This window comes from Leucopleurus acutus, assembly GCF_964270905.1.
Source record: "Leucopleurus acutus genome assembly, chromosome: 14".
NCBI lineage: Eukaryota > Metazoa > Chordata > Mammalia > Artiodactyla > Delphinidae > Leucopleurus > Leucopleurus acutus.
Window position 1 is genome coordinate 14,068,939 of NC_139156.1, and position 16,716 is coordinate 14,085,654.

The 16,716-nt window shown below is 45.4% G+C and overlaps 1 protein-coding gene across 1 annotated transcript; it reads left to right on the top strand.

Annotated features, from left to right (window-relative positions):
* Positions 1 to 587: 587 nt before the first annotated feature.
* SPMIP5 (sperm microtubule inner protein 5) lies at positions 588 to 15,965 on the top strand (the record flags this gene model as incomplete). The annotated part of the gene is given in 6 exon segments (XM_082854443.1): positions 588 to 642; positions 2,938 to 3,069; positions 3,072 to 3,155; positions 4,582 to 4,613; positions 4,615 to 4,791; positions 15,951 to 15,965. Coding segments are annotated over 6 exon segments (495 nt in total).
* Positions 15,966 to 16,716: the final 751 nt, after the last annotated feature.

Here is a 16,716-nt window from a genome sequence, read left to right on the forward strand (position 1 = left end):
TTAGGGCGGCCGTTAGCGTTTCACAGGAATGCAATCCTGTCTTCAGCCGTGTTGTAGCAGGTGTTCTTCAAATGTCTGAACTGTTTAAAATTTTTCCATCACTGCTGAGTAAACCTTGCCTGAGGCCCTCCCCTCCACCCCTGAGGCCACTTGTCCTGGCCACAAGGGCATGACTTTTGAGAGAGGAGCTGGCTGGGTAGGGTAGGACTTGGAAGCATCAACAGATGCCAGATGCAGGACCTGGTCCATTTGGGGGCACCACAGGCCATCCCAGAAGGGAGAAGGGGTCTGGCTCGGGAGACAGCATCCACGTAAACTGGCCCCGTTCGGTCCGCCCCCCGCCCCCCCCACCCGCCCCATCGTGGACTCCATGCCAGCCTTTGCAACTTCTGATCCTTTCCAGCCACAGTTTACTCTAATTCTTTGCTATGTCCTGCACATTGCATGTTTAACAGCATCCTTGGCGAATTGTGGTGCTTTCTCTCTGTCCTAATCCCTGGGCAAGGTTATTGACGCCCAAGGGCTCTAGCACATGCGTAGTGAGTTCTCCAGGCAAGGACTTCCCTTCATTAACAGACAGCAAAATCATGGGGTCTTCTAAGACCTTCATGAGACACCTTCCAATCACACCAGGCTACAGTGGTAAGTGGTGATGTGCCCTGCAGGGGGACCATGGTCCTGATTGCTGTCCCTGCCTTGCCCCACTGTCCATGTCCGACCGGCTTATTGGACCAGTGCAGGCACTTTAGCTTTTAAGAAACTTGCTGAAAGTGTTTCATTGCTGAAGATGGCAGATAACTGGGTTCTGATAAGTGGGGAGATATAATCTAGGCAGATCTCCCAGGACATGGCCTGGTATGTAAGAAGCGCTTAATTAATGTCTGTTATATACATTTGGACCAGGATAGACACAATGCATAAGCTGAGGCTCTGTCCTTCTTCCCAAGTTGTGCTGTTCTCGTGAACTAGGGCTGTCCTTATGGTTCCATTTCTTCCTGTGTCCCCTAGAGGGATGGTGACCAACTTTTTTGGTTTGCCGGGAATGGTCCCAGTTTTAGCACTAAAAGTCCTGCATCCCAGGAAACCCCTCAGTTGTTGGCAAACCAGGACAACTGGTCACCCTACCTAAAGGCTTTTCCTCCTCAGGCTTCCGAGAATTTACTAAGTCACATCCCTGTGGGTAACAAACCTGGTGGTCCCCATAGGCCCTCTGCTCTCACATATAGGTATTCTCGGTGGGGAGAGGCATGGAGAATATTCCAAGGTTGCCCATCCTCACCCTGGTCCTACTGGTTGGTTAAGAGAATAGGCTTTGGATTCTAATAAACTGAGATTCCAATCTCTCCCTGGCCATTATCTATGTGATTGTAAGTAAGTTACTTACCTCTCTATGGTAAGTAGAAAGTTCTATTAAATGGTTGTGTTAGTTTCCTAGGGCTGCTGTGTAAAACAACAGATGTCTATTCTTTCACAGTTCCAGAGGCCCAGAGTCTGAAATCAAGATGTCGGCAGGGCCGTGCTCTCTCTGATGGCCCCTGGTGTCCTTGGTTTGCGGCAGCATCACTCCGGTCTCTGTCCCCATCTTCACATGGCTCTTCATGTGGCCTTCTGCTCAGTGTCTCTGTGTCTGTGTGTCTCAAATCTCCCTCTCCTTTTTCTTATGAGGACACCAGGCACTGGATTTGGAGCCCACCCTAAATCCATGATGATCTCATTTCCAAATCCTTAGTTACGTCTGCAAAGACCCTATTTCCAGATAAGTTCACATTCACAGGTACCAGGGGTTAGGACTTGGATAGGTCTATCAATTCAACCCATTACATGGGGTAGGGATAGATTCCTCATAAGACTGTTGTGAGGATTAAAGGAGCCAGCACACATAGCCTATTTAAAATATCTTGGCCCTTAGCAAGACTCAGTAAGGGTAGCTTGTATTCCTATGTGTGTGTGTGCATATATCAGGTAAAATCTATGCAGATCAAAGTAGACCCTGATGGAGAAAAACCTCTGTGACAGGGCCCCTGGGTGTCTACGATCTCCTCCATGATGTGAGGGTATCTTTTAATTGTCCCAAAACTGGGGAGACTGGATAGTGGGTGGAAGACTTCCAACACTGTCAAGAGCAGTTTAGTAATTGGATTCTTCCAGAGGAGGTTTCTTGCAGGTGCACAGGGTGAGGGTTGCTGCTCTCAACCCTGGGGCCAGGTTTTCTGGCCCTGGGGACAAGGGCAAAAATGGTGGGCTTCAATAATGGGATTTACTTATTTATTTATTGACAGTTTAAAGCCAAGTCTTAACGAGTTTTTCCCCCTTTGTTCTTTTAAAAACTGGTCTTATTATGGCAGCATTATAGTACTTAGGATTCAGCATCCAGTTTAAATAAATAGTTGTGTTTTACCCATACTGATTGTAATGATTACATGTTATTTTGTGGGAAATGGTGAAAAATTGTGCTCGGGGTGGGTGTAACAGATAATGAATTTACCTTTTTGTGTAATAGGTCTCTGCTTTTAATAAGCCCGCAATTTCCCGGTGGTCTGACAGAAAAGATCCCCAATTGCATTTGGGAAGTGTCAAAGAAAATAAGCTTTCTCTCTAAAAAGATGAATAATTTCAATTACTCCTTTGACTAACATTTTGGTCCATTAAATGCTTTCCCCGTTTGCCATTTGGGCTGACATCAGGGGCTTTGCTATCAAAGAATATTACTGTCATTGCCTTTGTTGAAAAGGGCCTTCCCTCCCCGCTCTAAGGTCAGTTTTTCATGGCCTTGGGAGGGCCCGGCCGCAGTGGAAACAACAGCGCGGCTTGTATTAATGGCCTTTGGGAAAATGCAGTGTTGTCGGCCAAGGAAGAAACGGCAAGGGGTGGGCTGAGATTCTGGGGCTTTGGGCAGGTTCTGAATCCCTCGCTGAAGGTCGTGATCGGCTCTTGCAGGCTTCGTGCCCTACCTTAGCTGCCAGGGCACCTCCAGTGAGGACAACATGTCCCACTGTCTGAAAATCTTCCAGGAGAACACACAGCAGAGTAAAGACCAGCTGGAGGACTTACGCTGCACAGTGGCCACTGCGCCGAACTAAAGCCTGTCTGCTCAGAGGAGACGGCCCTGTGGACCCTGCACCAGTATTACCGGCGGTACCGCCCCTTGAGTCGTGGTAGCAGCTCCCAGAAACCAGCCCCCCTTCACCCTGGGCCCAAGCACAGGGCCTGGCCGTCTTGCTGAGCTGCCACTGAGGGCACTGGGTCCAGCACAGTTCCAGGTCCCCAGGCGTCCATGCAAAATGGAGAGGCTCAGTTTCTTAAAAGGGGAAAGAAACATTTCCAGGGGGAGAGGGAGACAGGTGGGGAGGAGGATGCTAGGTACTAAGCTCCCTGGGCAATCATCACAGAGGTTCAGAGAGCCGCTGTTGTCTCAGTAGGTACCGCTTTTAGTTGCTTTCTCTGTGCTGGCTACTGTTATTTCATTAACCACCCACGATGACCCTTTGAAGTCGATACTATTATTCCCACTTTAGAGCAGTGTCCCTTGTCTGAGGTCAGACCTTGGTTTGAACCGAGCTCCTTCAGGTGCTGGCTGGGCGGGAAGGGGTTTTACACTGAATAACAGTCACAATGACGGTGACAAAGACAACTGACAGTATGATTGTATAATGTGAATAATCACAACAATGATTTGTCCTAGACTATTTTTAAGGCCTAAAGGCCTATAAGAAAAGTAATGGACCGATTGTCTTTATTATTATTACTGTAATTGGGGACTTTTCGAGAACACACGCTGACTCACATGTTTGGCGTGCTTTAAAAAATTTCCAAGTCATTACAAGGAACATCTGCCTAAGAGTTGGGATTTAGCCCAGCTCCATGAGTATCTGCTATGTGACCTAGGGCAGGTTGCTTCCCCTCTCTGGGCTACAGTTCCTTCATCCAAGGCAGGGAAGGATGGACTAGACACTCCCTAGGGTGCCTTCCAGCTTTTAGGTTCTGGGACTCAGTGGCCTAATTCAATTCTTACAGCAACTGAAGGGCAGTTGTCTCACATCTCACAAATGTGAAATTACCAAAGGGCAGCCAGCCGGGCAGCTAGAGCCGAGTCTGCTGTGCTTTCTCCTGACCTGCGTGCTTCTCTTGATTCCCTTATTCAGATGGTCAAAGAGCATTGTCTGAAGCTTTTTTTCTTTTTTCTTTTGTATTTAGTCTGAGAAAAGAGTGGGATCTGTTTAAGAGCAAGAACTTGGGAATCAGAGAGACCTGGGTTTGAATCCTGGCCCTATCCCTTCCTTGCTATGTGACCTTGGCCAAGACTTTCTTAACCTCTCTGAGGTCTCAGTGTCCTTCTCCACAAAGTGTAGGTAATAAAGGCACCGACTTCTTATGGTTTGTAAGAGAATAAAATGAGAGCCTATGCAAAGCCCTACCAAGGTGCTGGCACGCAGCATCAACCAACCATTGGTAGCTGCCCTCACCACGTCTAGGGGCCTAATGCTTCCCCTGGGGCGATTGTTGGGATGCCAGCTAGCTTAGGAGCATCGCCCACTGTGTGGCTTCTCAAAGCCCTCAGGAAGCATGGCATCTTTTTTACAGAATGCAAATACATAAAGAAACCTCTTCAGGAGCGCCCCCATCCCCGGCTGGGCAGGCTACCTGCCGAGAGCCAGGGTCACTGAATTAGGCTGTGCCACGCGGTACACCGTCATGGCCAGAAACTGCTACAGGGACTTCCTGGACGTCATGGAGCAGGCCAAGAGAGCACACCTGAAACCATATGAGGAGGAAGTCTGGCTTGTAACTCAGGTAACAAGAACGAGGGGAAGAGCAGATCTCAGGCCAGGGGTTTCCAGATGCCCCCAGCCCAGCGCTAGGACTGGTTTTTTTTTTGGTGTCTCTTTTGTTTTACAGAAGGCGCTGTGTTTGTAATTGCAGGACTTGCCAAGTAGGCAGCCACGTCCTGCTCCCAACCTGTGCCCAGCAAGTTCCAGAAGCCTTGCTTCTGGTCTTTGCTGGTTTGCAGGGAGAGGCTGGCAGTAAAAACCAACTGGGGCCCCTGTCCAGGCAGCAACCTAAGGCTCAAGCATGCTGAGGAAGGGAGATGGTAGGGCACTGCATGGAGCGGGGGGCTCTCGTGGCCTCAGTTTTCCCTTCTGTAAAATGGAGATGATGATCCTTTAGGATAAATCGTAAGGATCAGAAATAAACACGCCGTGCCCATGCGGGACCTGCACAGATTATATTTATTTTTATTATTAATGAAAGGAATAGCTCTATGACTTTTGTTCTTACTTTAGAATAGATTGAGTTAGGCCTGCAGCACCTCCTCCTACCCCTTTCTCCAAAAATGTTGCTGCATGAAAGGCTGCTGCCAAAGTATCCGGATTTCTCTATTCCAGGTAAGGGAGGACTTTCCTTCCTTCCTGCTGGTTTTAAAAAGGGGATGGTTCCAATTTCTCCACATCTTTGCTAACGCTTTTTATTTTCTGCTTTTTTTTTTTTGATATTAGCCATTCTAATGGGTGTGAGGTGGTATCTCTTTATCATTTTGATTTGCATTTTCCTAATGATTAGTGATGTTGATCATCTTTTTATGTGCTTATTTGCCATTTATACATGTCTTTGGATAAATGTCTATTCAAGCCCTTTGTTCATTTTTGAATCAGTTTGTTTGCTTTTTTGTTGTCAAGTGTTTGGAATTCTCTATATATTCTGGATACTAATCCCTTATCAGATATACAATTTGCAAACATCTTCTCCCATTCTGTGGGTTGCCTTTAGATTCTCTCGTACACTGTAGATGGGAATGTACAATAGTTCAGCTGCTATGGAAAACAGTATGGTGGGCTCTTGAAACAATTAAAATTAGAATGACCATACACCCAGCAATTCCACTTCTGAGTATATTCTGGAAAGAATTGAAAGCAGGGTCTTGTAGAGATATTTGTACACCCATAATTATAGCAGCATTATTCATAGTAGTGTAACCCAAGTGTCCATCTAAGGATGAAGGGATAAGCAAAATGTCATCTATATGTACAACGGAATATTATTCAGTCTTAAAAAAGAAATTCTGACACAACCTACAAGACAGATGAACTTAAAGGACATTATGCCGAGAGAAATAAGTCTAACAGAGAAAGAAATAACATATGATTCAATTTATATGAGGTACTTAGAGTAGTCAAAATTAAAGACAGTAAATTAACAGTGATTGCCAGGACTGAGGGGAGGGGAGAACAGGGATTATTGCTTAATAGGTACAGAAGTGCAGTTTTACAAGAGAAGAAGAGTTAACGGGGATGGGTGGTGCTGACGTTGCACAACAGTGTGAATGGACTTAATACCACTGAACTGGGATGTTTGCAGTAGCCCCTCTGCCTCGCTGGGCCACCTGCCTGCAATTTGTGGGGCTGGTTTATCTTCCAGGTGCTAGGTGTCCTGCCCTTGGAAGAGCCCTGATGGAGGGCCCCAGACCTCCGGTGAGGTGTGGCTGCGCTCAGAGGCCAAATGTCTTATGCAACGAGAGGTTTTATCTAGAGCCACTCTCTTCAGTAAAGGGCGTGGAAGGGTAGAAGTGGAGAGCCTCCCAAGGAGAGGCACATATTAAGGGGGGCTCAGAAGCTCGCCATTCTCACGTGAGAGCCCCTCACACACCCCAACCGGCAGGAGGGAAATTTCATAAGATAAGCATCGTTTTCACTGCCACCTGCACCCCGACCGGTTGGTGGTAACATGTCATTCACAATAGAGGCCGTTTATTGTCACGTGAGAGTAAAGAGGATACACTTCTCAGCATGCTGAGGCTTCTGTGGATGTTTTCCAGGTTATGTTGACCTTGCTGGGTGGGGCCCAGCTCTTCCCGATGCTGAGGTAACATTGCACACCTGGATCGGGCGCTCACTGAAGCCCTAGCCTGGCCGTCTAATGAGTCGGCCCCCATCAGCCACCTTGGGTTGTGGCATGGCAGTCCCCAACACTGGCACAGGGCCATGCCCACCCCAACCCTGGTGTTTCAGAATCCCAGTCCCCAGGACAGCCCTGGCACACCAGCTGTACTGGTTTCCTAGGGCCGCTGTAATGGTACCCCAAACTGGGTGGTATGAGACAGCAGAAATTTATTGTCTCATACTTCTGGAAACTAGAAGTCCACGTTCAAGGTGTTAGCAGGGCCATGTGCCCTCTGAAACCTTAGGGGAGAGTCACCCCTTGCCTCTTCCCCACCTCCTGGGAGTTTGCTGTCAATCCTTGGCAATCTTCGGTGCATAATTCTAATCTCTGTCATCATGTGACTTCGCTGTGTCTCTGTGTCTTCACATGGCTGTCTTCTAATAAGGACACCAGTCACACTGGATTAGGGCTCACCCTTCTGCAGTATAACCTCATCTTAACCAGTTACACCTGCAACATCCTAGTTCCAAATAAGTCACATTTTGAGGTACTGGGATTAGGCCTTCAATATATCCTTCTGCGGGGTCAGAGTGGGGGGGACACAATTCCACGCGTAACACTGGCTGACCTTTTATCACTGACAGGCACTCTCTCTGACTTCACTCTGCAGCCACTGGCATGAAGAATAAATCAAAAGCAGCTCCTGGGGCAGTGAGGCCATTGTTCTCAAAAGACTCAAAACTGCTGGGCCGAACGATGAACTGAGCCACACCTGAGCGTTTTTCCCAAGATGAGAATTTTCACCTGGGCTCCCTGGACCTCCAAGTTTCCATGGGTGGAAATCAGGAGTCATATCTTGGATGAGAAAAAAGAAGTTACATGTTTGTTTCACTAACCTCCAAGTGAAATATAATATTTCCTTTGTTCATGAATGTAGGCAACAAACCCCAGCTGTACCTGTCACCTTAACCCAATAAAAATCCCAGCTTTTCACATCATGTGACATTTGTTGCAAACAGCTTGAAATAATGTTAATGTTGATCAGTACTTTATAATCACAGTTGTCATTGGAGCTACTATGTCTACGCTCTAACATTGTTCTTCAACATATGTATAAGCAAACACTTATATGGCTATTTCACAGATTTGTTCTTTTTAGTATTTTGATAGTATTTCAATATAATTAGCTCCCTTTGTAATCTCATGTATTATACTTTATGCCCTTAAACACATTGTTCTGAGAAGAGGTCCATAGGTTCATCAGACAGCCAGAGGGTCTGGGGCACAGAAATGGAAAGGAACCTGTCCTGGGAAACAACAAAAGGCGTGTGTAAGGGGTGGTTGTCATACCAAACAACACCCCAAACCCAATGGGGTGTGGCATTACAATGCATCCTGTTATTAAAAGATAATGTGATAGAGGAATGCTATTGTGGAAAAACATTTCTGATGCAGTACATGAGAAAAGCAAGACCATGAGACAGGACAGTAACAGCAAACCCATGTGTACACACACACACACACACACAGACACACACACACATCTCTATAATCCTGTTTTTCTGTTTAAAAACAAGGGAGGAGTGGTAAAGGGAGCCAACCCATAATACTAACAGTGATTATTTAGATGATGGTGCGATTGGTCTTTTTTACTTTCTTGTGGTTTTTTCAATTTTCCACAGCCAACAGGTATTGTTTTCATAATTGGGAAAAAATGTTATTTTCCTTATTTGAATTGATAAGATCCTTATTTGAAGTGATTAAAAATCTCTTTTAGAGATTGCATGTTTAAAGAACAAAGCCATGACTCAACAGCAGTTAGCTTCATTCTCTTTAAAGGGCCAGGACCAAGCTCAGTGAACAGGTGGGATTTTTTCCAGCTTTCCTAACACCCTGGGAAAGTGATCTCACAGCCTCAGGACGGAAACCAGGAGACAGATCCCTCACCTGCCCAGGGCCGTGTGGTCCAGGCTGCTGCATCTCTGCTGGCCCCTCAGAAATGAAGAACACAGGAAGCAGTTCTGCCTGCTCCCCTCTCCCACACCCACAGAGTTTGCAGATTACTGCTCTAGACCCAGGGTTTTTGAAGTCTTTGCCCATGAAATTAGGGGATGTTGGCAGCGAAATCACTTCTTGCAACTGCCTTCATCTTGATTTCACTCGCGGGATCGAATCTTGTCAATATTTAAGTCACTAGCTAATTCCTGGCACTGACCTTTAAAAAATGATTTGAGCGGTAAAACAAAAACACAAAACAACAACCCAGTAACAGAACTAACAAAATCGAATAAAGGCAATTAAAAGATTGTCTAATAGTATCTAATTCTTCTATAACTTCATGATTAAGATTATCAAGTTCAATGTGCATATCAAACTCCTTTTGTTGAAACAATTCCGCATTGCAATTCTTTTCCTTAATCTTTATCCTTTCTGTTTCTCCCTAACCTGTAATTTCTAGAGCGTCGTCTGTCAGGGGAGGGAGAGAGGTGACTTTACTGCACAGCAAATTATCGTTATTAGCACAAGCTGCATCTGTAATGAGCTCATTCTTGCTGCTAAAAACAATTCTATTACCTGATAAGACAAAAATCCCCTCCATCTGGAAATGCTGAAGAAATGGAGGTTGTGAGTTTGTATGTTTTCTTATGACAATGGGGCCTTTTGTGGGGATAGTTTGAATTCTGTGGCAGTTAAAGTGCTCCTTTGGGGTCCCTTCTCTCTCTTTGTATTGGAGAATTGACAGTTTCCCCAGAGGTGGGATGATGGAAGGGGATGCCTTGGTTCCCTGTCCCTGTCCCACAGAGTGGTGACTGGTGGCTCTAAACAGGATCTCAGTTACGGCTTTAACCTTGTTCCAGAGCACCTGTGAAACGTGTGGCCAGGAGTCAGACACTCCTTGAGTTCAGAGCTCAATTCTGCTTTTTTCTGGCTGTGTGACTCTGGGCACTTTCCTTAATCTCTCTGAGCCTTAGATCTCTATTTTGTAAGGTGAAATAACAGAAAAGCCAACCCAGTCTCATGAGTTAAGAAGACATTAGGCATGTAAATCTGTGCTCAGTAAATACTATCAATTACCATTGGGGTAAAGGGTCTTGGGGACATTGCTAGAGCTGACATGGGTTGTGGGTGGGAGCATGATGAGCCCACACAGTGAGTTCTCAACAGAAAAGGGTTCAGAACCAGGGCTCCTGGCCCCTACTGAAGTGTTCTTTTCACTGCTGCACTTTTCTTCCAGGGATCCTAACCCTGCGAAGCAGGCAGAACAGGTGTAATTGGCCAATAATAAATCTGTAGCAGCAGCCCCGCTAATGTGCTCGCTTATGTCAGACTCTGTCCTTTACCTGGAATAGCGTATTTAATTAGTATTACTTAGTATAAATACTTTCATTTAACAGATGAGGAAACTGAATCACACAGAGGTTAAACAATTCACTCAGGGCCATTTTTCCCAGAAAACAATGCAGGTGGCTCCTTCAAAGGCATATATATCCCCGACAAGAGCACCATGTCAATAATTGGACTCAAACTGGGTCTGACTTCTCCAAAGGCCGAGAAGAAGCATGTTCTCCACCTTTCCTAACCAGCCCAGGGAACCATCAGGAAAAGGCACTAGGTACTCCATGACCCAGAGGAGCTGGCCACTCAGCCCCAAGGTCTTCAGGCCTTGTTTCCGGTTTGTGTTCTGCTGAAGGTCACACCAAGGGCAGCTCTCCCCAGACCTCTCTGTCTGCCTGGGACATCCCCCTGCCCTCCACACTCCCAGACCCCAGCTTCGGTTTACCTCCAATCACTCCTATTTGCTTAAACTCAACTCAATTTTGGTGCGTGCTTAAAGTATTTTAAAACCTATTTGTTGGGCTTCCCTGGTGGCGCAGTGGTTGAGAGTCCGCCTGCCGATGCAGGGGACACGGGTTCGTGCCCCGGTCCGGGAAGATCCCACATGCCGCGGAGCGGCTGGGCCCGTGAGCCATGGCCGCTGAGCCTGCGCGTCTGGAGCCTGTGCTCCGCAACGGGAGAGGCCACAGCAGTGAGAAGCCCACGTACCGCAAAAAAAAAAAAACAAAAAACCTATTTGTCTAAGGACATTTCTGACTTACGATTTGTGTGCACATTTATCACATCCTCAGCTTTGTGAAGTTTGGAGGTGTTTTGTTTTCCTTGGTTGTCCTTTCCCTCATTTTACCTACTTTTGAACATTTTGAGGATCTCTTAGCCAGTGTCTGAAAAAGCTTTCTGTGAGGTTTATTGTCATGAATGCAGCATTTTGTCTGAGTGCCACCTCAGCCTCTTACCCTGAAGGTGCTCACCCTTTTAACAGGACATAAATCACTAAAGCCCTTCCTTCTAAACCGGGGGCTGAACACTTTTTCTGTAAAGGCCCAGATAGTCAATATTTTAGGCCATATGGTCTCTGTTGCAACTACTCAATTCTGCAGTTTTAGCAGGAAAGCAGTGATAGACAATATATAAATGAATGTGTGGCTGTATTCCAATAAAACTTTATTTATAGACACTGAAATTTTAATTTCATATCATTTTCATGTATCACGAAGGATTATTTCTTTGAATTTAAAAAAATTTAAACGTGAAAACCATTCTTAGCTGGAAGTCTGTACAAATCCAGGTGGCCCATGGGCCCAGGTCACTGACCCTTGCTCTAAACCAGAACTTAACCCAAGGGGTTGATGCTAGCCAGGATCTAGTTGTAAGTGATTTATTTTGTAAGCAGTATGGGTCAAGCAATTGCCCTCTTGAGAGAGAGACCCCTTGGGAGGATCTGGGGAACAGAACCCCCATGCACCCCAGGAAACTGAAAATGTAGCTCAAACCCACTGCCAAGAGGGAGAGTGACCAGGGTGATGCGAAGCTCAGATTAGCCGGGAGAAAGCCTGCAATTGCTTGAGAGAAAAGGTAGAAACAAAGGCCTGTAGAGGCTTTTCATACCCTGCATTAAAGTTAAAATCTAATTTAGATGAAAATGGATGCACAGAAATTAACTGTGCATGTGAGGCTTTTGTTGTTAGGCTGTGTACCCTGTAATGATAGCTTTACCAAATTTATTCCCTTGGCTTGAAAATAAAGATGCTTTTTGAAATTTGATTTTGTTGTTTTACAAATCGTTTTAGATTTGTGAATCAGGCAGACTCCATTTCTGATCTGCCTCAAACAAAAACAGAGCATTAAAGTGTTTAAGATTCAATCAAAGGCTTGCTGTGAGCGGCACACTATTAAAGTAACAGAAAAATCAATTCAATTTTTATTTGGAACGTGATTTGTCACAAATAGCATTCTAATAGATAACACCGATTATATGGTAGCAAATGTAAATTATATATACTGAGCTTACAACTTTGTCAGAGTCATCATTAAGGAATTTGACATCTAAGCAGGGGAACAATAAATGTCAACTGAAATATGTATCAGTTAGGCACAAATGGGATGCTGAAATGAGTGATGCTTGCACACGCTTATAAGTAATAATATGCAGTCTAAAGTAGCTTGCGTTTTCAAACAAGATAAGTTGTCATTTAAAATATCTCATATTTCTGAAGGTCAGGAATAAACGGCACTATTAGCATTAAAAGCTAGTAAAAGAAAAAGTAATTTGTTGTTCATTTAGCATAACATTTTATGAAATAGCTTTGTAAAGTATTCACATTATTTTTTCCCCTATGGAGTCTGAGAAGACAGGATGAAGATGCTCCGTTCTTAACGAAGAGCTTTGTATTGCATCTTTGATGCTGTTAACATCTTGGTTCAGTAAGATCTCTGTGGAATTACGAGGTGTGTGCCTGGGTGGGTAAATGCTAAGAAATAAAGCTGTTTACGTAAGGGTGGTCTCGGCTGGCTGCAGCAAGATGCTGCCAGGCCCTGGGTTTGGTCCTCATCAGTAGTGCCACTGACACAGGGATGACAGCAAGACACTGAGGACAAGTGGCAAGACTGTCTGAGACTGAAGATGGAGAGTTTTGATGTGACAGACACAAGTCCCCATGAGTAAGAGGAGAGAGGCTCTTGCTGTGTGTCTTGGGAACAATGGCAGATAAATCAGGATTTGAATTCAAATACAGATGGGGACGATCTTGGGGTCTTAGAAATCTTTCACCAGTGACACCTCCTACTAACCACAGGTCCCGAACTCCAAGGTATTGTAAACCACCCCCCTCTCTCCTTTTTCTCCTAAATTTGGATAAAAGATCAAAACTACCAAGAAATAACATTGACCAACACCATTGTAACTACCACCTGGAATTAGCAAAGACGAACATTTTGTCATATTTGCTCCAGATCCTTTTGTAATGAAAAATAAATATAACACCACTGTTAGAGGATTTTAAACGTCCTTCTTTTGATATTTTGTACCACATCTGCAGTGAGTAGCAGTATTTTGTGAACAGAAATGTACTTACATGGTAACCTCTCTATCTAAGTGGCATCTTCCTGACACTTGCTTTTCTCTTCAACAGGACTTTTGGGAGGTCTATTCATGATGATATAGATGGACCCTCGCTCATTCTCTGTCATTGATGAAGTTGTATTTTGGGTAATCAGGATTTCATTTGTATTGCCTCAATTACTAGTGAGATGAATCTCAAACATTTATGATTCAGGTGTCTCTTTGTGTGTTGCCTGCTCATATCATTTTGTCCACTTTTCTATGTGGCTGTCCTTTTCTTTATGCACTCTGAATACAAATCCTTTGTTGGGTCCACTTCAAATACCTTCTCGGAGGCTGTTCTTGTCTTCAGTCCTGTCCTTGGTTCTCTGTTACTCTTAAAGAATAGCTCAGGCCTCCCTGCCCCTCCTGCCTCCTTTATCGGCTATTTACCATGTGCTTGGCACTGTACTAAGTGCTGTGCATGCTTTGTCTTATTTAATCATCACAGCCGCCCTGTGAGGGAGGGATACTGTTATTCCCAGGTGTGCTGAGGTTGAGAAGTGAAGAAGCCAGCCCACGTAGTACAGGGAAAGAGACAGCTGGGGCCAAGGCCGAGAACCTCTGTTCTATAATTTATATTAGTTTTACGGAGATCTAGGAAGTCTAGAAGGTCTCAGACAAGGACCTATTTCACTGCACCAGGTCGAGATTTTACATGCTGTATAGGGCTTCAAGAAAAAAAGTTTAGAAAACATAAAGAAAAAAGAAGAATGAAAGAAAACCCCCGAAGTATTGAGCTCAGGCACTTTGGTTCTGCTGTGAATTTGAGGCATTCCTGTAAAGGGAAGGGTGGGCTCCTTCTGGCCTCATTCTCAGCAACTCAGGGGCTGACTCACCTGCTGTTCTCCGCAAGCCCCAGTCCCTGTGGCCATGACGCCATTCACAGAGTTGCTCAGTGAAGCCATTTCCGGATTCTCAGAATCGAGCAGTGGATGGATACTCCCACTCTGCCCAACAGGTGTGCCCTCCACTGCCATCCTAGGCCCTGAAAGTGCCTCCCTGTGCTTCCCACCAGCCTGTTTACTCACTGGGGCCCCAGGAATGAGTGAGCAGGTCAGCTGGGAGCTATTGGGAGGTCATGAGTGGGCAGGAGGCCAGCCTGGAAGGGCCACACTCTGCACAGGCCCCAGCAGCTCTGCCTGCTGTGGCCCCGAGCCCCCCAAGAGCTCAGCACAGACTCCTACCCGCTCATTGGCCTTGAAAGAAGACCACGCAGGCTCAGGCCCTATCCTGCTCAGGAAGGCAAGCCCAAACCTAGCGCTGACCAGGTGTGCGGTGAGGTGGGTGGAGCCCTCCCGGCAGCCCCTGGGGTTACAGCATCTGCAGAATCTTTGTATGAGCTGGGGCCCAGGTCGGGGTGTAGGCCCTGCTCCAGGCCCTCCCACTAGCTTTCTGGTTTTCTCCCAGGGAGAGGGATAAGTTGGGGAAAATATCTGCATACGACAGAACATTGCAATTTTCTTAATATTAAACAGTTCTTTCAAGTAAAAATTATATCAAAAAGATGCCTAAAATTGACACACAATTTGGACAATTCACAGAAAAAGAAATACAAAAGGCCATTAAACACTGAAAAGACGTTCACTCTCATTCATAACAAAACAAACACAAATCACAACATAGGGAAAAGCACTTTTAGCTCCTAATTGACAAAAGGTTTGACAATTTACCACATTGGTGAGGGTGCAAAACACTCTCATGTTAGAACAAACCATATGAAATTGTCAATATTTGAATTTTTGGGCCCCCAAGAGCGGCAATTTGAATTTACAATTCAACCTCCCGCGTTGTTGGTTGGAGTGTAAATTGGACTGTACTTTGGCAATACTGATCAAAATAAACATCCTAAACATTTCTTAGACAAATTTGTTTCATGTTAGAATATCATAAAAGGATAGTAGTTGCATAAATATTCATAAGAGGAAAATTTTATATGTCCATCAGCAGGGACAAACATACCACATCACATCCCTCAGGGGAATCTGTGAAGCCACACAAAGAATGAAGAAGCCCCTTCTGGACCATTAGAGAATAATATCAAAATTACTGTTAGTGAAAAAAGCAAGGTGAGAACGGCGCGTATTGTATGCTTCCATTTGTTTGAGAAAAAAAAAAATGGTGGGGTGGGGCTGGGGTGTGTGAGATGGGTACATGAATATTTATACATAGAATGTTTCTGGAAAAAACTCAAGTTGTCTCTGGGAAGAGGAACTGAGAGGCCCGAGGGCAAGGCTGGAAGGAAAGTACCCTGTGTATGAGCGCTCTTCTGCGCTGTTTGCATTTTGTGCCGTGTGCATGTAGTAACTTCTTTTTTTTTTTTTTTGCGGTACGCGGGCCTCTCACTGTTGTGGCCTCTCCCGTTGCGGAGCACAGGCTCCGGATGCGCAGGCTCAGCGGCCATGACTCACGGGCCTAGCCGCACCGCGGCATGTGGGATCTTCCCGGACCGGGGCACGAACCCGTGTCCCCTGCGTCGACAGGCGGCCTCTCAACCACTGCGCCACCGGGGAAGCCCTGTAGTAACTTATTTTAAAGCCCTTCCTCCATGGCGCAGGCAGGTTTCACCTAAATAATGCTTAGAGCTTGTCACTCATGCCACAGGCTGCTCTCACATGGGGTCTGCTCTCTCCCGCAGGATGCTGAAAGCTGAGTGGGCAACGTGTGGAAGCAACCTTTTCAAACAGGACAGAATTTCACTGTCTAAGGATGTAAAATACATTAGGACAGGCCACACCAAGTGCCCTGAGAGAGATGGTGGCAGAGGCGGACCGGTGGGATGTTCTAGGCATTACCTGTGACCAAGTGGCTCCAGCCCCCCAAATCTTTTCTGAAATGTGACCCCAGAACATAGAGAATGTCAAACTAACACCTCAAGATCAAACTAATACTTCAACGTCAAAACAAGGCCATTAAAAATTTTATTATCATAAAGATAAAGAGGCCACCACATTTTTTTATCATTTCTCCTTTATTTTTTAACATCTTTATTAGAGTATAATTGCTTTACAAGGGTGTGTCACTTTCTGCTTTATAACAAAGCGAATCACTTATACATATACATATGTCCCCATATCTCTTCCCTCTTGCGTCTCCTTCCCTCCCACCCTCCTTATCCCACCCCTCCAGGCGGTCACAAAGCACCGAGCTGATCTCCCTGTGCTATGTGGCTGCTTCCCACTGGCTATCTATTTTACGTTTGGTAGTGTATATATGTCCATGCCACTCTCTCACTTCGTCCCAGCTTACCCTTCCCCCTCCCCGTATCCTCAAGTCCATTCTCTAGTAGGTCTGCATCTTTATTCCCGTCTTGCCCCTAGGTTCTTCATAACCATTTTTTTTTCTTTTTTCTTTTTTTTTAGATTCCATATATATGTGTTAGCATACGGTATTTGTTTTTCTCT